Source organism: Hetaerina americana, unplaced genomic scaffold (assembly GCF_022747635.1).
Source record: "Hetaerina americana unplaced genomic scaffold, ioHetAmer1.1.p SCAF_45, whole genome shotgun sequence".
NCBI lineage: Eukaryota > Metazoa > Arthropoda > Insecta > Odonata > Calopterygidae > Hetaerina > Hetaerina americana.
The window spans coordinates 2,345,304-2,368,997 of NW_027287041.1; the positions used below are offsets into that span (position 1 = coordinate 2,345,304).

A 23,694-nucleotide genomic window follows, 5' to 3' on the forward strand; every position below is an offset into this window, starting at 1 on the left:
TTCTCAATTTTTTTAAACATTGTAAACAATCACAGAAACAACACAGGCAATGCTAGCGTCACGCAACTTGGCTCAGAGAAGGCAGACAAGCCACTGAAGCTATCTGACCTCGTCCAGCGGCTACTCGCGTCGTCAGCACTTCATGCGGCACGAACGGGTACTACTTTCCGGATGACCCTCGTATATCACGGCCATGGTTTCGATGCTGCGTTGCATCGATATTAGGTTAGACGTGTTTTTCTGAGGTTTGGGATTATCGTTTGTTTAATTAAAATGGATCATAGAACTCTTTGTTAAGAACTTTCAGTAATTCTGTATCGTCGTTGACTTAATTTAGTGTCTCCAGAGCAAGTTTCTTTCGCTGCTGTGTGGGTTTTTCAAAATTAAACAATTTTGGGACGAATTTTGCTGTTTCATGCCCGAAAAATTTGAGATTATTTCACGGGACTAGCCAATGGATGTGTCTAAATCATTGGTGACTTCTCTGATTGTTATTCGGTGATCATTTACAATCATTTCTTTCACTTTTCCCATGTTTTCTCGTAGGTTGTTGATGTCCCGGTGCGTTTATCACCTTCAAACGTCTTCGCATTCATCTTTGAAGTGCTTATAATACCACTTTTAAACTCTTGTTTCACTCACAGCAGAAGACTCGCCATTTAGGCCTTTGTTTGTTAATGTTTCACGCACTTTGAGTAGCTTTGATAAAATTTATAGTAAGATAAACTTTGCCTATGTTGCCACGCTTGCGATAAGAACAAATTGAGCTGCTTCAGGCGTGGTGTGGTGGAATTCGAATATGATGAATGACTGTAGATCTTTTCCAGTTGATAAAATTTTTGTTTTACTACAGGGTTTAGGGATGAGATCATCGCATTGGTGTTGATGTGTTACATCAAAACCTGGTCTTAAAATAAGAATTTTATCAAGTGAAGAAGTGCTATGATAAGTCATTCTACACACACTTTATTTCATTTTGTACTCGAAATTCAGTACAAATTCTTGGATCCATTTTACTATAACATCGCAGGACTCATAAAAACAGCTCAAGTCTTACGAGCGGCTGCCACAGGCTAAATAAACAATGAACATAGTTCTAAATTTTATCACACTTGAGGGTAATGTTTACCAACATGATGAAATAAAATTTTTTGCCAATCAGACTATCCAAACCGGCAAAAATTTAAAAATTATCTTTATTTTCCGAACAAAGCTCATTATCATACAAGGCTAACTTGTTTATTAATTACTTGGCATGGTTCATTTAAGTTTTAATCCCAGTATTGACTGATATAATTTGTGAAAGACCCGAGAGGCTGGCTTGACCTGCTAATTTGTATCGAAACGCAATGATTTTAAGGTGTAATTATGAAATAATTAATTTTTTGCCAATCAGACTATCCAAACCGGCAAAAATTTAAAAATTATCATTATTTTCCAAACACAGCTCATTATCATACAGGGCTAACTTGTTTATTAATGTCTTGGCATGGTTCATTTAAGTTTTAATCCCAGTATTGATTGATATCATTAGTGAAAGACCCGAGAGGCTGGCTTGACCTGCTAATTTGTATCGAAACGCAATGATTTTAAGGTGTAATTATGAAGTAATTGTTAAAATTATTGGAGTTAAATGCATATCAGCTGGTGACTCCATTCAATGGTGTTGTATCCCAAGAGGTTCCTTTGCGTTTTAGCTATCGGACATGGTATTGATGTTGTGTTTTGGCATTTGTGCAGATTTTTTGTTGTGCTAATACGATGTCTACCTTGTTCCCTTGTTTCCCAGGACGATGCAGATTTAGCTACACGTGCAATCCCGGAGTTGATCAAGCTGCTGAATGACGAAGACCAGGTCGTCGTTTCTCAGGCCGCCATGATGGTACACCAGTTGTCGAAGAAGGAAGCTTCCCGTCATGCCATAATGAACAGCCCCCAGGTAAGGAATTCTGCAAGAATTGCACCCGTTACCTCTGCGTACCGAATTTATGGCATTGTATCTGTAATCCGTGCGTTGATTCACTTCACCCTACTCAATTCACAGCTCGTTTGAGCATTGATCCGGTCATTGTTGGGAAATACTCAGGAATAAATCCGTGCCGTCCGGTTCAAATTGATAAAACTGGTGGCTGAGTGCGGTATTGTAATTGCATTCCTTGTAGGAGATGATATTTTAAATTTTTGGAAAGTCTCTTGTGTTAACTGAGTGCCTAGTTTAATGCCGCTATTTTAGAGTGTAAAAATTGTTTCCCTTGTGATTTTTATGTTTTGAAATTGTTGCATTGAGATGCTTATTAGTGGGGGACTTCAGCTTATTAGTGGGGGACTTCATCGGAGGTCACTGTTGTGGGATCTCCCCGCTGTTTCTTTGGAATGAGTGCTAATATATTTCCGTGAGTATTACTTCGACTATCTTTAAGAGGAGGGAATTGAGATACTATTCGCTCTGATAAATATGCGAACTCAGGCCGTGAATACTTCGGTTTGCTAAATTTAGAGTTAACTCAAAGAGTTCAGTTAACTCTTAGTGCGGTGGGGATTCCAGGGGTACTTCGTGAGAAGTGCGAAGGGTAATTTAAGAAAATGTATCACCTTAGGAAAAAAAAAACATTGTGAAGTTATTTGTTTAGATATCCATATGCAGTTTTTTTATTTCAAAGTAAAATATTGTAGTTAATAATGATGTTATACATTTACATCATCTGAAAAATAAATGTAATTATTACAGTATTATAAATTTGAAGAATATTTTTTTAGCAATAATATTTCGATTTTTAGACACAATAGTAATATTTTTTTAAAACATTTTTCAATAAAACTACCATATTTAAATTAAGAAAGACTATCAAAAAGACATGTAGAAAAAATTATGTATAAATAAAGAAAAACCGGTGAATTGCAAATTTTTTTGTCAGCCTCTGCATAGTTCGATTTTGTTGAAAAGGCTGATATCACTTGAGTCAAATTGGGACTTTTCCCATTTCCTTGAGACTGCGGCAATGTGCTTACAATCTAAAGGCAGAAAAAAACAAAGTTCTAACTCACAGAGAACTGCTGACAATGTAATCCAATACACAAGGTGCAAATGATCAGATGGGATGGACGGCAAGAGAAACCAAAATGATTACAAAGCAGTGCTCTCATTTCCATCGTATCAACTAAGTCTGAATAAGCAGCTATATATCAACACCACAACACATTCAAGAGATTACAGATGAAAACAGATTAGTAGCTTTTCATAGTGGAAAGACCACTCAGACAAAAAAAACAAGCAGACAATTAGGCTGAGCTTCCCGACATGTACAAAAATGAACCTAAAATTATAGTAAGAATTATACTTTTTGAAAAGCATTTAAAATTGCTAATAAAAAATTAAAAAATGTGTTATATTATTGTATGGATTTCAACCTATCGATAGCACAAAAACCATAAATAATTAAAGAAAAAACCATAAGTTACAACGATTTAAACAATAGCCTATGCAAGATCCGATATATCGGCCCGCCGCACTTTTCGCCAGGGATACAAAAGCCGACATATCGGCCCGCCGCACTAAGAGGGTTAAATAGTTTGCAGTGTTGATTTTCATAAATTCAGTTCATCAGCTATCACTCGGACTGTTTTCCCATGATCAGTAGGAAAGACAAGGGACACCGCACGTGATCAGTGTTGTTGTCAACGTCAACGCAGGTTGTTATAGGTCGTCCTGGCCTTGGGTCATCCCTGGCGTCTTGTTTGGCATCCTTCAAGGAATGCATAATCCACTTGAATATAATTGATGTTAACTTCAGAGCAGTATAACAGTTTAAACAGCTATCAACAACTTGATGCTGATTCGTCCGTCAATTGAGCCTTTTCAATTGTCTTGGAAGCTCTGCTTATCAAGGAGATACAGGCAGTCTTTGATAGTCTTATTTGTTTTCATTCTTTAAACTGATCTCTGTATCTGTTTGCATTAGTTTTTCTCGTCCATTGAATGCTGTATCAGGCATTTGCACTCCTTATCTGTGGTCGGATTCGACAGGGACTGGGTGAGGTTTGCGAAAAATGGCAAATCTGGGAATATTTACCAACAATGACTGGTTCACGCAATTGTAGAATTGCCGAAAGGATGGTAAATGTCATAAATTGTTGTCTTTGGTGTGGTCTCCCTCTTATCCAGCTACTAGCACGGCTATATACTATAGTTTATCCATCCTATTCTCCCTTTGCGGACATCCAAAATTTTTATTAATAAATATTGAAATGATAAAGGTAATTAAATGCTTTATTAATATTGATATAAGTTTTTATTTGTAAGTACAATTTGAGAGTACCCAAAAGAAGGTTTATTAATTTCACAAAATGGAAAGTTATCATTAGTATTTAAAGTATATTAAATTCGGTATCTCTGAACCTGATTTCCCTGAGCTTAAAACGTCTTTCGGCCATGGCGTGCGGTATTGTGAATTTGTGATTTGACCCTCGGAACAGAGGTCCAGTCTAGCGGAGATTCGCAGACTGTAACAGCCCACGGACAAGTGACAGGGGTAGTTTTGCTTTCCTCAAAGACCTCTGTCAATTTGACACGCCAATCCAGTCGTTAATTTTGCCGGGGGAAATCAGTTTACCTACTTTTTGGCACATACCCCGAAGTCTGATTCATAGTAAGTCTGGATAAGAGGAAGTCCCCAAAGTAAGGTCTTTGTTTGCAAACCAAAGAGGGTAGGCTTAAAAGTGAAGCACACATGCTTGTAGACCACTAACAAAATGGCCTTCAGAAGTACTCATTTTTGGCACGTGGAAGTAACATTCCCCCTCAAAACTCAAGCGCATGTGTGAGGTTGTTTCATTCATCCAGGGTAGTATTTTGAGAAGCGGATGAAGTATGGATACGTGTTCTAGTACTACAAACAAAATGACCTTCAGAAGTACTCCTGGTTGGCACGTGGAATAACATTCGCCCATCAAAACCCATTCAACGGTTTGAGGTCGTTACATTCATCCAGGGTAGTATTTTGAGAAGCGGTAGTATGGAGATGCGTTATAGTACTACAAACAAAATGACCTTCAGAGGAACTCCTGGTTGGCATATGGGAGTAACATTCCCCCTCAAAACTCAATTGCATGTGTGAGGTTGTTTCATTCATCCAATGTAGTATTTTGAGAAGCTGAAGTATGGAGACGTGTTCTAGTACCCCAAACAAAATGACCTTCAGAGGAACTCCTGGTTGGCATGTGGATGTAACATTCTCCCTTAACACACATGTGCATGTTTCAGGTCGTTACATTCATCCAGTGTAGTATTTTGAGAAGCGGATGAAGTATGGAGATGTGTTCTGATATTACAAAAATGATGACCTTCAGAAGCATTCCTCGTGGCATGTGGAAGTAACATGATGATAAAGGAATGTTATTCTACATGCCACCAGGAGTGCTCCTGAAGGTCATTTTTAAGTACTACAACACATCTCTGTACTTCCGCTTCTTGAAATACTACACTGGTTGATTGTAACGACCTCAAACCTTAGCATGAGTGTTGAGGGGGGGAATGTTACTTCCACATGCCCAGACCAGGAGTGTTTCTGAAGTTCAATTTGTGTGTAGTACTAGAACACGTCTTCATACTTCCACTTCTCAAAATACTAAACTGGATGAATGTAAAGACCTCAAACCGTTGCATGGGTGTTGAGTTTGGGGAATGTTACTCCCACATGCCAACCAGGAGTGCTAAAGAAGGTCGTTTTGTTTGTAGCACTAGAACACATGTCCATACTTCCACTTCTTGAAATACTACACTGGTTGATTGTAATGACCTCAAACCTTAGCATGAGTGTTGAGGGGGGAACGTTACTTCCACATGCCCAGACCAGGAGTGTTTCTGAAGTTCAATTTGTGTGTAGTACTAGAACACGTCTCCATAATTCATCCGCTTCTCTAAATACTACACTGGATGAATGTAAAGACCTCAAACCATTGCATGGGTGTTGAGGGAGAATGTTACTTCCACATGCCAACCAGGAGTGCTTCAGAAGGTCGTTTTGTTTGTAGTACTAGAACATGTCTCAAAACTTCCGCTTCTCAAAATACTACACTGGATGAATGAAACAACCTCACACATGCACTTGAGTTTTGAGGTGGAATGTTACTTCCACGTGCCTAAAATGAGTACTTCTGAAGGCCATTTTGTTTGTTGTCTACAAGCATGTGGGCAATAATTTAAAGCCTACCCTCTTTTTGATGGTTTGGTGTTTGTATTGTGAATAAGTGTTGAAAATCTGTTTATCGCTCTATATTCTTTGCTAACTAATAAATAATTCTCTTTGCACGCCAAAATTTACAAACCAATTGGGACTTAAAAACGGCAGATGGTGAATAAAATCTTTATTATAAGTCTTGGTGTTGTTGTGCTTGATGTGTTGTTTATAATAATACAGTAGAACTGTATCTATTTTAATTATTTTACTTTAATTTATTTAATCTTTTAACCCTTCCCTATCTTCCCCCTTCAAAAGTGTCGTGAGTGGATTCAACTGTCAGGGTATTGGGTTGACACTAAATGGCAAACTGGTTAACTGTTGCGAAAATCAATATTTTCTTGCAGATACGTCTGTAGTTGGGTATTAGTTAGTGTTTTATAATGTTTTCAAAACCAGAAACTTCAAAAGATACAGTGGAATCTCTCTTAAGAAGCGTATTTTGATCTGAAATCATACTCTGATAGCACAGGACTAGTTAGGCGAAAGAGTTTTTCCCATATAATCTCTCCTTTCAGCTCCGTATACACCTTTCCCAGCGATGTTCAATAAGTTTGATAGCCTTTTCTTATAATAAGAACTGTCCTACTCCTCAAAATAGCCGTTAAACTGCGGACATCACTGGTTTGCAATTAGAAAATCTTTGAAAACCGGGCCATTTCTTCAAGTTTGGGCGCAGGAAATAATCCGTGGGGGACTAAATCTGGCGAATAGTGTGCATGAGGTAGTAATTCTAACTTAAATTCATGAATTTTGGACGTCGGAGTAACGGATTTGTGAGCTGGTGCATTGTCTAGATGAAAAAACACTTTCTTCTCATCCAAATGCGGCAGCTTTTGATTGATTTCTATGCTCAAATGTCGCAATAAACTCCCAATAATACTTGCCGTTGATAGTTTTTCATTTTTCAAAGATAGGCAATGGAAATTATCCCAATGCGCATCCCAAAATAAGAACACAAATGAACTAGACTGCTGATGAAACGGTCTTTGCCTTCTTTGGAGACAGTTCTCCATTTTGAATCCTTAGTTTTGATTGTTCTTTTGTCTCGGGTGTGAAGTAATGGACCCATGTTTCATCCATGGCTATGAAACAGTGCAAAAATTCTGCTTTGTTGCTGTGAAGCTTTGCTAAACACTCAATTGAGACATCTTCACGACACTGGTTTTGCTCGAGTCTGAGCAAACGCGGCACCCGTCTTACACACAGCTTTCTCAGGTCCAAAATTTCACTTAATACCCGATGTACCGCACTTTTTGAAATGCCTACTATGTCTGCTAGCTCGTGCACTTTCAGTCGACGATCATCCAGCATCACTTTGTGGATTTTCTTCACCGTTTCTATGGGTCTTCACTCCTCCTTTGGTTGACCCCAACAGCTATGTTCTCGTCTTTGACAGCTCGTACAGCCTCGTCCGTAAACTCTGCTGCCCAATTGTATTATATTACTGTTGTATAAACTCAGAAGGAGCAGACTCACTTCCAGAAGAGTGGAATAATCCAGTTCAGCTTTTAATATATTGGTTTGGGGGCTTTGAGGCCTTTCAAATTAATAAAAGTATATTGTATCACATGTGAGGATGTCCAATTCTCTCTGAATTTTCACGAATTCAATTGTAAAAGTTCAATATTGATTGAATACTAGACAATATTGAATACTAGACAACGTCGCATCTTCAAACTCGATACAAATGCTCTCTAGATCGCGTACTGTCTAATGCAGTGATATTTTTCAAACAATCACCGCCATCTTCAGCTCAGGCTGGGTACTTCTTGGCCTTCCCATGTATTTCAGCAAATATATTCTATTGTTTCAGGCTTCACTTTGTGGAAGTATTTAATATCCATACTAAAAAGAAAGACTCGTACTTTTCTACAAATCTGTGGAAAAGTACGAGTCTTTCTGTTTAGTGTGGATATTTCAGCAAAGATCAATTTCTCTTCTCACAAGTGATATTCTCGTGAACAATTCTTGGTTTCCTTTATCCAAATGAGAAGCAGCCTATCGACATTGTTTAGAATACTTTCCCGTTGTGTGGATATTCCTACGACTCTATTGGAACGATCTATCTCTGTTTATCTATTATTATTATGATCCCTCTTTGAAGCGTCTAACTCGTTAGTCTTGTCTTTGTGCTTGAAGAAAATGCAAATCATCAGTGTCAACGCCTTGTTCATGATTCTCAATTATTTAATTTTAAATTTCTACTGTCACTTATAATCGCTTATGGCTGTCTTCTTGTGGGTTTTCTTTGGGGACATTGTTTTAACTTTGTCCGATATATTATTATTACAAATTTGCACGGAAAAAATGGCATGTAATACTTCTGAGATGCCTGTTTGGCTAAACGTGTGTGTATTGCTAGAGATTGCTGATGTGTGCAGAGCAAGGGCAAAACACTAACCGAAATAGCACGTGCGAAATCATTTTGGCAATTTCCATCTCCTCACGGGGTCATATTGCGAAAAGTTGAATCCTTAACTTGTGTTTGTTTTGCTGTAATATTCGTTAGTTATGCGAATAATACTTTGAGTTTCCACTGTATCTGTCGGTTGGGTTTGTTTACCAAATTATGGTATAGAATGAAGTTCTGGTATATTGGGTCTTCAGAAAATTTTTTCTTTATATTTAAAAGAGTCATTTAAAGTTGAATAAATTCTAAACGAATGTTTATATGTATTTAATTACTTCCACCGTGTTGCTCTAACCTATTTTGTTGATAAAACATAATCAAATTAACAGGCGGAGATAGTTATAATTACCCCACTATCAAATTAACGACCCTATTAATTGTTTTAAAAGTTTTACGGGAACGATTAAAATTTTTCGTCAAGAAAATGGGTCAGTAATGGCATTTATTAACTCGGATGTTTATAAGATGGGTGAGAAAATGAATCAATGCGGAGTTAGCCTTGCTTATGAACATGTTAAGGAGTGAGTACGGTGTCCGTCGGATGGGATGTTAAACTGCGGACCCCTTTGGTGCCTTTCGTTAAGAGTAGGCTAATGCTGAAGCCGGGTTTCTCTCGACCCTGCATCCTTTCCTGCCCATCCCCTATGGCACAAATGACCTCAGATGTCGGTCGCCTCCCGTAAATAGTACTACTACTTCTTAAAAACATGTTCACGTGGTCTAATCCCTATTCCTGTCATTTTCAATGTTACATTCTGATAGATGAGAATATTTTTAAACCGTTTAATTTGTGCATGTTATCTTTGTGAAGATTTGGTGGTTAGAAATTAATTTTGAATGTGTTCTCTGTAGTCTTTTCTGGTAAAGTGGTGAATGAAAATTTGTTCCCATAGAAATAACTAATGTTTACCCTTGACATAATATCTTTCTTCATTGTTCTAAGCTTCAAGTGTGGTTAATTGTAATGTATTAGCAAAAATACACTTGGGGTGTTGAAAATATAACTAATGTGTTGGTGTAGCCATTGGGTGGTTAAGGCTTAGGCCACCATACTGGTGTCTAATAAACCTCAACTTTGCGGTTTAATATGTTAGAGATAATTGAGGATTCCTAAGTTATATTACAAACAGTAATTAATGATGTCTGTTGTTGTAGTAATATCCTTATACTTTGTATACATACATCTAATTAAACCATTGGGAGTTATCTCTTAGTTTGAATGCCATCTGTAAAATGTTTTGGGACTATCTCATCGTCGTGTTACGTTCGCGGCCCTAATTTGTACATTTTTGGGTACTTTTAAAAGAAAATCATGATTAACGTTGGAAGACATCTGTGTTCTCGCTCCCCCAGTGATGGTTCCCATATATCATACACTGAGGTGTCTTCGGGAAATTGAAATAACCAGGAATTGTTGAATTTCGCGGGTTTGGGATTGTCAAAATGTTTTTTTTATTATGTCGGTTCGCATGTCTATGAAGAGTGATAAATATCCATGCTAAATAGAAAAACTCGTACTTTTCCACAGATTTTATTATACGGTACAAAGCGTTTCGTTTCACCGACTTGCGGCATCATCAGACCGGTAGGAATATTAAGTTACGAGTCGAGGAACACGCTAGGTGTCACAGAAATCAGAATAACAACTCTCTCTTCGCCAAGCATTTAGTGGAATTCGACCACAGGAGTGACTTTGTCCCTGAGATATTACACACACTCCCAAAAGGATAAAAAATGGACCCTCTCGAGCAATTAGAGATAAGAAGGCACTTGGTAAACCCCAACACGACACTTTGTAATGAGCAATTGTTCCCATACCCCTCCTCCTCTCCGAGAAATTAGCCTGGAAATGGTCAAAACAACCCCTCGACGCACCTGTAAGCCCCCACCCCTCTCAGGCCCTTCCAACCCTCCCCGTCCCCCACTCGGTCCTGAGGGTATATATTCTGGCACTATCTGTTTAGCAAATTTGTACCTGATAATGCCGCAAGTCTGTGAAAGGCCTTGTACCGTATAATAAAATCTGAGGAAAAAAGTACGAGTCTTTCTTTCTTTTTAGTAATGGATATTAAATACTTCCACGAAGTGAATCCTGAAACAATAGAATATAAGAATGATAAAATTTTCAGTTTTGTTTATTGTTTATTTTGTCTGTGGCCGACGCTGTAGGGTTCGACATGTGTTTATGAGCTCTGCAATTTTCGTTTGTTCAAATAAAATGGATCAAAGAACTTGTATCAAGCCTTAAGTTTCCATGTCATGTATGTAAACCCATGTTTCGTCACCTGTAATGAGACTTTTCAGATATTCTCCGTCGTCTTTGAGTTCATTGAGTGACTTATCCTGAGCTATTTCCATCCATTTCAGTTTTTTTAGTTCAAAATTCAACCTTTTTGGAACTAATATTGCTGTTTCGCATGCGTTTAATACTCAAAAATCAGAAAATATACCACGGCAGTAGCCAATAGAAGTGCCAACATCACCGGCGACTTCTCTGATTGTGATTCGGTGATCATTCACAACCATTTCTTTCACTTTTTCCACGTTTTCATCGATTGTTGACGTGCCGGGGCATTCTTCAGCTTCAAACGTCTTCACAGCCATCTTCGAAACACTTACACCGCTCATAAAGTATTGCTTTACGAGGGTAGTCCCAGAAGTACACAATCAAATGAAGAAAACACAAAAGTTTGGGGAACAAATGTATTCATATGTAAACATAATCTCCTTTCAGCTCTATATACACTTTTCCCAGCAAAGTTCAACTGGTTAGATACACTTTCTTACAATAAGAACCCTCTTGCTCCTCATAATAGCCATTAACTGCCCACATCCTTTCTTAATGGTTGAAAAATCTGTGACCACCGAGCCATTTTTTCAAGTTTGCCAACAGGAATTAATCCAAGGGGGGCTAAATCTGGTGAATAGGGTACATGACGTCGCAATTCAAACTTAAATTCATGAACTATGACCATTGCAATAACAGATTTGTGGGATGGTGCATTGTCTTGATGAAACAACACTTTCTTCTAGAGCCAAATGCGGCCGCTTTTGCTTGATTTCTTCCCTCAAAACGTTGCAATAAGTTCGCTTAAATACTCCCCATTGATAGTCTTTCCTTTGTCAAAGATAGTCAATGAAAATTATCCCACGCACATCGCAAAAAACCAACACCATGACCTTGCCTGCAGATGAAACGATCTTCGCCTTCTTTGGAGCCAGTTCTCCCTTCTGAATCCATAGTTTTGATTGTTCTTTTGTCTCAGGTGTGAAGTAATGGACCCATGATAATGGACCCACAAAATAAGGACAAAATGACCTTGCCTGCAGATGAAACGATCTTCGCCTTCTTTGGAGCCAGTTCTCCCTTCTGAATCCATAGTTTTGATTGTTCTTTTGTCTCAGGTGTGAAGTAATGGACCCATGATAATGGACCCACAAAATAAGGACAAAATGACCTTGCCTGCAGATGAAACGGTCTTCGCCTTCTTTGGAGTCAGTTCTCCCTTTTGAATCCATTGTTTTGATTCTTCTTTTGTCTCGGGTGTCAAGTAATGGACCCATGATAATGGACCCACAAAATAAGGACAAAATGACCTTGCCTGCAGATGAAACGATCTTCGCCTTCTTTGGAGCCAGTTCTCCCTTCTGAATCCATAGTTTTGATTGTTCTTTTGTCTCGTGTGTGAAGTAATGGACCCATGTTCCATCCATGGTTAAGAAACGGCACAAAAACTCTGCTTCGTTGCCTTGAAACTTTGCTAAACACTCTAAATTGAGACGTCTTCACAACACTGGTTTTGTTCGAGTGTGAGGAAATGTGGCACCCGTCTTGCAAACAGCTTTCTCATGTCCAAATTTTCAGTTAATATATGATGTACCGCTCTTTTTGAAATGTCTACCATGTCTGCTAGCTCGTGTACTTTCAGTCAATGATCATCCAGGATCATTTTGTGGTTTCCTTCAACGTTTCTTTGAGTCGTCACACCTCATTTGGTCCACCCAAAGAGCGATGTTCTCGTCTTTGACAGCTCGTACTGTGGCCTCATTCGTAAACTCTGCTGCCCAATTGTATTATGTATTACTGCTGTATAAACTCAGAAGGAGCAGACTCACTTCCAGAAGAGTAGAATAATCCAGTTCAGCTTTTACTATATTGGTTTGGGGGCTTTGAGGCCTTTCAAATTAATAAAAGTAGTATTGTATCACATGTAACGAAGACCAATTTTCTCTCTATTTTCACAAATTCACTAATAAACCTTCCACATTGATGACCGCCAAACAAATACTAAACAACATAGTGCCTTCAAACTTGAAACATATGCTTTATAGATGGCGTACTTTCTAATACAGTGATATTTCTCAAACAAATACCGCTGTCCCTATATCAGGCTGGGTACTTCTGGGACCACCCTCGTACTCATAGCAGACTCACCATAGGCCTTTGCTAACATTTCACACACTTAAAATAATGCTTGATTTCATTTTTTACCCAAAATTTGATATAAATTCTTTGATACATTTCATTATAACCAACGGAAATCGTGAAGCTAATAAAAACATGTCTAGCGTTAGCTTCTGCCACGGGCTAAGTAATCAATGAACATGGCTGATAATTTGATAATACTTCAGGGGAATGTATAATGATGTAATGAGAAAAGAATTTTGGCAATCGGACTGTGGAAACCTGCAAAATTTTAGAATTTCCGTTGTTTCCTGAGCATATATGGTAGTTCTAACTGATCTTTTATATGTGTGTGTGTGTGTATATATACATTTATAAATATTTGTGCTTGGGTGATTGGTTTTGGTGAATGTTTAACTAATGACTATGTCTTTTCTCCTATTCCTTCTTCTCGTCGCTATATTGGAAAACCTGGATTTAATTTGGAAATTTCCCAAATAGATGGTGAATAACATTTCTTTTATTTCTTTACCCGGGGACGTTATTGCCAGCTGTATTGATGGGTTTCAATGTGGTGCTGTGTTTGAAGCCTTGCTCACTTTGTCGGTCGATGCATTTCAGTGGTTAGACTATGTTAAGTTGAGGAAAAGACTGATTTCATTGCTCGGAGCCAGAAGCGAGTACTCAATACTTGGCGATGTGTTGAAAATTAGGAGTTCTGTAAGGGACACAATGTATTGGACTTGTTGGCCATAATACTGGGGACTGGAAAAGGGATTTTTTTATTTAAAAAAGTATATTAGATGAGATTATTCCAGCTTCAAATGTGTTAAATTAGTGGCAGACTTCACAGAATTTGGAAGCATATTATACAATTTGATAGGTAGACCTTCAACTTTGTAATTCCTGTCTTGCCTACAGTATGGAAAATCCATATTAGACTTTGCTCTGGTGTTATGGCTGTGAACGTCAGCCCTAGTGGAGTACATACTCGTATTTTCTTTTACATGAACTAATGAATAGAATATATATATATATATATATATATATATATATATATATATATATATATATATATATATATATATATATATATATATATATATATATATATATATATATATATATATATATATATATATATATATATATATATATATATATATATATATATATATATATATATATATATATATATATATATATATATATATATATATATATATATATATATATATATATATATATATATATATATATATATATATATATATATATATATATATATATATATATATATATATATATATATATATATATATATATATATATATATATATATATATATATATATATATATATATATATATATATATATATATATATATATATATATATATATATATATATATATATATATATATATATATATATATATATATATATATATATATATATATATATATATATATATATATATATATATATATATATATATATATATATATATATATATATATATATATATATATATATATATATATATATATATATATATATATATATATATATATATATATATATATATATATATATATATATATATATATATATATATATATATATATATATATATATATAAATTGAAGACAGTCATAATTTTTAAAGTTAAAAAGAGAGGTCTACAGTGTTCAAGTGGATATGAATTAGTATAGGTACCAACTGCCTTTTTCTGCTTCACAAAGATTAGCTTAATATCAGATGCATGTCCCCAAAGTCTAATGCCGTAAGTAATATGTGAGTGAAAGAATGCATAGTAGGCATTAATTAGGTTGTCCTTACTAACATATAGTTTCAATGGTAACTTTTAACGGAGTCATCCGCTAATGTGCATTTCAATGCAACAATTTCAGAGTGTGAAAACCATTCGCCACCAACCAGGATTCCAGTCAAGGCGAATGATTTTTACACTCTGAAATTGTTGCATTGAAATGACACAAACTATTTGAGATTAAAATTCTCCATAGTGTAGTGTGTGCAGAGAACAAGTTATTGAAACAGCGGATCTAATGGACCTTGTTAAGGAGGCATAATTTAAATTACTGTGTAAAGTACAATTTTTATGTGTTCATCCCAAGAGATTTGAGAATTGAAGTGGAAACCCCAAAGTATTTGCTTTTTCTTACCTGTTGTATCACCGTCCTATCAGCTTGTATATTAAGTACTCTAAATGCTCTATTTTTTATTTAATAAAGTATATTAGAAGTACTCTGCATTGTCGGGTTTCACCGCGTTGTAGTATATTAGATAAGACTATTCCAGCTTCAAATGTGTTAAATTAGTATGACACCAGGAAGGAAGGAATAGACCAACCTGTGTTCACTTGACAGTTAATTCTTCAAGAGGAAACAATATGAATGAGGGGATAGGAGGTGGGATCTGAATTTATTTATTAAGTTCAACCTAGCATTGAGTCGTCTTTCTTCAAATGATTCTCATCCAAACTCAATAAGCATTTCAGTGACGCTTTTGGTCTTATCGTTTGAGTTTTAAATGAAATGGGAGGGGATTGAGATGGTGCAGGGGCTAACGTACTGGCTTCCCAACCAGAGGGCCCGGGTTCAAATCCCGGCAGTGCTGAATATTTTTCAGAGGTATCTCGATTCGTACTTGAATTACTTTGTGGAGGGCACTTTGAGAGAGTACGCCATCCGTCGGATGGGACGTTAAGCTGCGGATCCCTTGGCGCATTTCGTAAAGAGTAGGCTAATGCCGACGCTGGGTTTCTCCTCTCCACACTTCATCCTTTGCTGTCCATCCTCTATGGCGAAAATGACCTCAGATGTCGGTCGCCTACCCTGAATACTACTCCTAGGAAAAGGGAATGGCTAAGCTTTGTTATATCTTAGTCTGGCCAGAAAATACCGAACGGTACATTTGCGAGAGATGTGCGAATGATTTGATGTTTTCATGATGGTAGAGAAGGAAACTTGGCATTTCTGCATGAAGATTTAATAATTTGCAAGACCATGGTTTGTGATGCTGTGCATTATTGTCAGGTGGTGATGTTTCGCAGAATCGAAACCATGGTTGTGTGAAGTGTTATATCTCTACGTGGAAGGGTAAAGTTTCTTTTTCTACCCTTATCTTGAAAGAATTCCACAAAGTTAAACCAGAAATGTGTTTATCTAGTTGACATTTAACCCTCTTAGTGCAGTGGGGATTCCAGGGGTACTTAGTGAGAAGTCCGAAGGGTAATTTAAGAAAATGTATCACCTTAGGGAAAAAAAAACAGTATGAAGTTATTTGTTTAGATATCCATATGCAGTTTTTTTTATTTTAAAATAAAATATTGTAGTTAATAATGATGTTATACATTTACGTCATCTGAAAAATAAATGTAATTATTACAGTATTATAAATTTGAAGAATATTTTTTTAGCAATAATATTTCGATTTTTAGGCACAATAGTAATATTTTTTTTAAACATTTTTCAATTAAAACTACCTTTTTTAAAATAAAAAAGAATCAAAAAGACACATAGAAAAAATTATAAATAAATAAAGAAAAACCAGTGAATTGCAAATTTTTTTGTCAGCCTCTGCATAGTTCGATTTTGTTGAAAAGGCTGATCTCACTAAGTCAAATTGGGACTTTTCCCCTTTCCTTGAGACTGCGACAATGTGCTTAGGCCGAAAAGAATGAAGTTCTAACTCACAGGGAACTGCTGACAATGTAATCCAATACACAGGGCGCAAATGATTGGATAGGATGGACGGCAAGAGAAACCAAAATGATTACAAAGCAGTGCTCTCATTTCCATCAACTCAACAAAGTCTGAATAAGCAGCTATATATCAACACATTAACACATTCAAGAGATTACAGATGAACACAGATTAGTAGCCTTTCAGTGGCTTTTCAGAGTGGAAAGACCACTCAGACAAAAAAAACAAGCAGACAATTAGGCTGAGCTTCCCGACATGTACAAAAATGAACCTAAAATTATAGTAAGAATTATACTTTTTGAAAAGCATTTAAAATTGCTAATAGGAAATTAAAAAAACGTGTCTTATAATTGAATGGAATTCACCCTATCGATAGTACAAAAACCATAAATTATTAAAGAAAAAACCATAAGTTACGGTGATTTAAACAATAGCCTATGCGAGAGCCGATATATCGGCCCGCCGCACTTTTCGCCAGGGATACAAAAGCCGATATATCGGCCCGCCGCACTAAGAGGGTTAATTAGAATGATGGGTTTGCAATTCTGGCTTGATCTAGGTTGAAGCGCTTTGTTTAAGTGGCTGTTTCGATTAATTGCGTCTATAAGTATTTGTACCTAAAGCCACTTTGTTAATTTTTATTACATGGATCAGTTGTACTGAACAGTTCAGTTGGATTGTTAGCTGGGGTCCGAATGTTTTGGATTTGAATTGTCTATTGAAAGTCTGTTTAATGTAACCTCTTGACCGTAGCCTTTTTCGCTGGTGAGAATGTGTAACTATCATTATCAATTGAAAATAGCAGGGCGTATTTAACAGAGAAAATTCTAATTGGGAAACGATGAAATGGGAAGCTGTTTTGAAGAATTTTACTTGGTCTTCATATCTGTATCAGCAATGGGTTTTGTTTCCTGGACTTGTTCGACTTAATTTTGGGATCAGACTCCGTAGGTCGCGGGGTGACTATGTTTAACTATAATTTTGTAAAGAAATAAACATATTTTTGATTGAATGTTGTAATGACCTCGTTCAAACCGTAACCAGCGTCTTGGGACTTATGAAACTCAGTTGAAATAAGGAAAGTCTCATGAAAATTAAAAAGTTCTAAGCTTAAGTAATGGCGACAGTATTAACTTCATAATGTAAGTTTACTTTTGTGTGCTCAATCGTTTGTATGGACTTCTGTGGGGTACTTGATACGCAGTAATGCTCTGGGAACTCATAACTTAATTTATGGCACAGCGTCCAATGTATTGGTAGCACCACAGGAGTAATATTTGGCTCATGGTGGACTATTTTCAATTAGGATTGGCATGAGAACCTGAAACTGCTTAATTGGCAGTTGCGTCGACTCGACCTAGTGAACTAATGTGTTGGGTACAAATCACTACAGTTGGCAAAGCCGTCCTTTATCTAGCGCATGCCGGAACTGCGGCTTGAGTCTGCATGGCATGATTTGCATGAAAATACTCTCTGTTTGTGAGAGTTGCAATGTCCATTCCAGCCGGATGTTAATATAAATTGCGTACATTAGATGGGTAAGGTGATGTAATGGGTCTTTCTTTAAAATAATATTGTTTTATTACAGTATCCATTGAAATGTCAGTTTCGTCTTTCATGTTGTCGACAATCTAAAGAATGTTTAATGAAATTATGACCTACTATAAGTCTGTTGTGTGCTCTTAAGAAGGTGTTTCAATGTTTTTCCTAGTTCAAAATGAGGTTATCATTACTTCTTGTTTGTATGTTCAATGTTTTTATTAGTAATTCTCGTTCAATTTGTATTAGATGTGTGCACGATTGTAATTGGCTTCATTACTTGGTTCGACCACAAAACAAGCTGGAATTAAGGATTACAGGGTCGCACCCAAAAGTGGTAGGACTGATTTTTTTACCAGAATTTTATTGACGATATACTTACATCGACTTAATAATCTTCAAAGTATGCTCCTTGAGCTGCTACACACTTAGTATAACGTTGCTCCCATTCCCCGTACGCCCGCTGGAAATTTTCTTTGTGGATGCCGTTGTGATGACCCTCGTCGAAGCCTCTTGAATGGTCTTGATCGAGTCAAAACGTCGTCCCTTGAGCTGTCTTTTCATCAGGGGGAAGAATAAGAAGTCCGGTGGTGCCAGATCGGGAGAATAGGGCGGGTGCGGCAAAGTGGCAACGCCGTATTTGGCCAGGAGCTGTCTGTCGACACTCCGAATTTTCGGCACCATCTTGGCGCACACCTTGCGCATGGCCAAATCCTGTGAAATAATGCGTTGGACGTTGGATGCAAACAGACCCAACTGGTCTGCAATTTCTTCACTGGTTAAGCGTCGGTCTGTGTTCAGCAGTGTCCTCACTCTGTCCACATTCATGTCGGTTCTTGCCGTCGACGGCCGTCCGGAGGGATGGTCGTCTTCAGCGAGCTCCCTACCCTCTTTAAACAACTTGTGCCACTCAAATACTGTGGAACGGCTTAAGGCAGTGTCCCCATAAGCCTGCTTGATCATATCGAGGGTCTCAGTTGCCGTCTTCCCGAGTTTTGCACAAAACTTCACGGAATAACGTTGCTCTAAATTAAGATTCATATTGTTTTTCGATGCGGACAAAAAACTTGCTTCACTAAAAACAATTTCCTCACTCAACTACAGCCCGCAGGCGACTGAGGTTGTTGTCGGTCTGTTGCTAAGAGCCTCCTCCACTTTACCCTGCCAGGCAGACCCCCCTTTACCGCTCCGTTTGTGCCAGAGAAAATCAGTCCTACCACTTTTGGGTGCGTCCCTGTATAATGTCTAATCTTTCAACATTAAATACATGATCATATTAACAATAAAAGAGCAATTTGTAATGGTACAGTGATTGTGTTTACTTAAAGCATGTGATTGGGTTGAACATCTGTCTCCTGCTTAGCTACAAGGGCGTATTGAATAGTAATATCTCCAATTTTTGTTTTTGTGGAAAATCAAATTTATTCCCTCAACTTAAGTGTACATCGTATGGAAAGGCTGAGCATTTAGCTGTTTTTCCACAGAGTCGCCTTCATTATTAATGACTTTTCTGCATCCTTGTAACCAGCTCTTTAGTACAGGCATCATACTTTTCTCACGCCACGTCAGGAAGCCAACTGAGGACTGCTTCTTGCACTCCCTCATTTAATTTCTGGATTCGATATCAACTGGAGATAACAGGGGCACATCACTACAACCCGGAAACGAAGGAACTGTCGAAACAATGATGCCACCCTGACCTCACCAAAGCCCAAAAAGTTCTAGACAGAGAAGTCTAATGGGAAAGATTATGGCTACCGTTTTCCGGGACCGACAGGGGGTTCTGTTGGTTGATTTCATGTCGATAGGAATAACAAATATACTCAAAAAGCTACTGTGAGACTCAAAATAAACTTGGACGAGCCATTTAACACAAAATAAGGATGCAACAATTTCAGAGCATAAAAATCATTCGCCTTGACTGGGACTAGAACCCAGATTCCTCAATATCCGGTCGAGTGCTTTAGCCACTTAAGCTACCGAGGCGTCCCGGTAGCTTAAGTGGCTAAAGCACTCGACCGGATATTGAGGGATCTGGGTTCTAGTCCCAGTCAAGGCGAATGATTTTTATGCTTTGAAATTGTTGCATTGAAATGCACACTAGCGGATGACTCCGTTAAAAGTTACTGTTGTGGCATCTCCCGCAGTTTCTTTGGAATTTGACAAAATAAGGATATGAGAGACACCAAAGGAGTGTGTTTGCATATCGTGACAATGCACGTCCACGTGTCTTCACATCAAACGACCACCCTACTCAATGAATTCAGCTGGGATATAATCGACCACCCCCGTTAGAGCACAGACAATGCCCCCAAGCGACTACCACTCGTTTCCCGCTCTCAAAAAGCCTTCGGAGGACAGAAACTCAAGTCAGACGAAGAAGTGGAAGTAGCAGTCTGTGTCAGTTGGCTTCGTGTAACGAGGCGGGAGAAATGTACGACGCCGGTATTAAAAAGCTGCTTACAAGGATGCAAAAAGTGATTGATCGTCAAGGCAACTATGTAGGAAAATAGCTAAATGCTCAACCTTTCCAAAGATGTATGCAAAGTTGAGAGAATAAATTTATTTTCCATGAAAAAACCAATAGGAGGCCTTAAATTTCAATGCGCTCTGGTAGTAATTTTGTTATTAATGATTAAACTATGGCAAAAGAGGAGAAATCTCTAAGAGTGCATTTATTTTGGAGTGTAAAATACTATTTGACATGACTGGGATTTGAACCTGGGTCAATTAATGCCCGGTCTAGTGCTTATTGTGATTATCTTTAATATATTGCCGTGGTTATTGAGTTTGCATTGATGCAAACGTTCTCTTGCGAAGCTGGCGTTTGGAACATTGCCGGGAATTTAATAGGATAGCAATCTACATGTTATTTGTTTAGTTTTAGTAGAATTATAAGAGAGTAATGTACATCTAGACACTTGTCTAGCTAGATTAAACTGCGACATAGTGATAATTGGATGTTAGACTAATGATTCATTGTGACCGAATTAAAGTTGAGCTGTCGGTATTGGTTGTATTAACGTTTGATGAAGAATCGGTTGTGGATTTTTAAGTTTGGCATGTGCTTTGAGTGACTTATCAGATGATCTGCATGTGTCCGGGTGGTATGTATGGTAACCGTTTGGCTTAATGTCTCTTGTGGATGTATTGTCCACTTTGTGGTGCGTAGCCTCGGTTGCCGTTGTAGAGCAAGCTTTGCTGTGCAAGCCTTGTTTGTTTGTGCTTTTGTTACCCTTCGAATTAATCATACAAGTGTTTGGTGGGTTTGATTGTGTGTGGAGTTCATATAATCAGGTTTGTTTTTGCCACTGCCTGCATGGTTGCATGGAGACATTAAACGGCAGTGCCCACATGATAGTATCACGTCTATTCCCTATTTTTCCCTCTCCCTGATGCATACTTCTTTGTCAATCCATTGCATCTTGTTCTGTTGCCATGACCAAATCTCCCAGTGACAACTAGCGTCGGCAGAAGACACTCCTGAGCCTTTGTTTGACTGAAGAAAATGTTCAACTCCCAATCATTCGGTCACGCTACTTAAAATTATGCTTCTTAATAAGTGTACAGAAGCTTCATAGTGGGCTTGAACCAAGTATGACCTATGGGTAATACTTAAAACATTAGAGATCCACCAGTTGACTTCAAAGTCATGCTTACACGTAACGGTTCTCATTAGAATTATCGTTACAAGTGCCCTAGCATGAGATCTTGATCCAGATATACAAGGGCGGTTAGATAAGTACCCGTGTTAGAAATGAAGAAACCATTTTTTCAAAAACATATGTATATATTTTTCAATATAGTCCCCTTTTAGAAAGATATACTTCACCCAACGTTCCCACCATTTCTTTATCCCCTCCAAAAAACAGGATTTGTGGGACTCTCCAATATATGCCTCTGTCTCTCGAAGATAACTTCCTCGTTTGAGCTAAATGTTTCTACCGTGAGCCATTTCTTCATGTTTAGGGAATAAGAAAAAGTCGCAGGGAGCCAGATCGGGGGAATACGGGAGGTGTGGCAGCAATTCATAACGTAGTTAATGCAATTCATGAAGTCACAGGCAGCCAGATCGGGTGAATACAGGGGGTGCGGCAGCAATTCATAACGTAGTTCATGCAGTTCATGAAGTCACAGGCAGCCAGATCGGGTGAATACGGGGGGTGCGGCAGCAATTCATAACGTAGTTCATGCAGTTCATGAAGTCACAGGCAGCCAGATCGGGTGAATACGGGAGGTGCGGCAGCAAATCATAACGTAGTTCATGCAGTTTTTGAAGTTGACAACCGGATCAGCTTGTTGTCCACCGTGAGCAATCACGGCAGCCATCGGGCAAGACAATTTTCTCATTTTGCCGACTTATCATGTAAAATATTAATTTCCGTTCTGGTCGACACACCTCTCACGGCCTCTGCTACTTTGCACACTTTCGTTCGTCGATCAGCGAGAATCATGGCTTGGACTTTTTGAATGATTTCCTTGGCAACCACGTCTGCCGGGCGTCCTGGTCGCTCCTCATCAAAAACAGATGTTCGCCCACGTTTAAATTCGTTGAACCAATATCTAACTGTAGTCATAGATGACAAAGTGAAGTGTCCCCATCCAAAAACACAAAAAGGGAATCACCAAATGAAACTGCTCTCTTTTTCCATCTTAGCTTCAAACACGAAACACATCGTACACTCAAATGGCTGCCAAATCCAAAATAACCTTTTTAAATCAGTCTGAAATTTGTTGTTTCACCGTCGTTTGATAGATGGCACCACACGATGATAGCATAAACTTCCCTCAGGAACGCTCTTTGCCATCAAACATGGGTACTTATTGAACGGCCCTCGTAAGTCTTATTGCACTTGGGCATTATAGTATTTCGAATAATAGTTCTAGATTCTTATTCTGTAATAATACCCCACAGATCAACTGTTTATACGATGCTGTGGTTAAGTATAATCTTTCGGAGAAGTCTGGGGAAGGTTTTGCTAATCCAACAGGGAAAACATCTTTCAAGTAAACCGTGCTTTTCCGGATATAAACGCCGTACCCTGTACAATGTTTCATTGTACAGGGTACGTCATTACGTTCAGGGTACGTTGTTGCTGTCATTTTCTAACCGGTTGTGTAGCGTTCCTGTTTTCTGAGCGTCATTCATTTTAAATTGTTTCAATCCCGTGGTATTTAAGCAAAGGAGGTTTTGCGATATAGTAAACTGTCGATTAGACATGTTATTGTATGAGTCATGAAGTACGGTTGGATAAAATATTCAGAGGATATGTGGTTATCATTTAAACTGATCACATTCTTCAGAATCGAAAGAGTTGAGAAAAATCGTGAGATGCCATTTAGGAAGCAAATGAGTGTGAATTAGAAGCGTTT

The 23,694-nt window shown here is 37.8% G+C and overlaps 1 protein-coding gene across 3 annotated transcripts in view; it reads left to right on the forward strand.

The window, feature by feature from the left end:
- arm (armadillo) overlaps window positions 1-23,694 on the forward strand; it is an 85,558-nt gene that overhangs the window by 25,680 nt on the left and 36,184 nt on the right. For all 3 annotated transcript variants that reach the window (XM_071591380.1, XM_071591381.1, XM_071591382.1), the window contains one exon: window positions 1,790-1,939. In XM_071591380.1, the coding sequence (XP_071447481.1) occupies window positions 1,790-1,939 (150 nt within the window). The remainder of the gene's footprint in view (window positions 1-1,789; window positions 1,940-23,694) is intronic.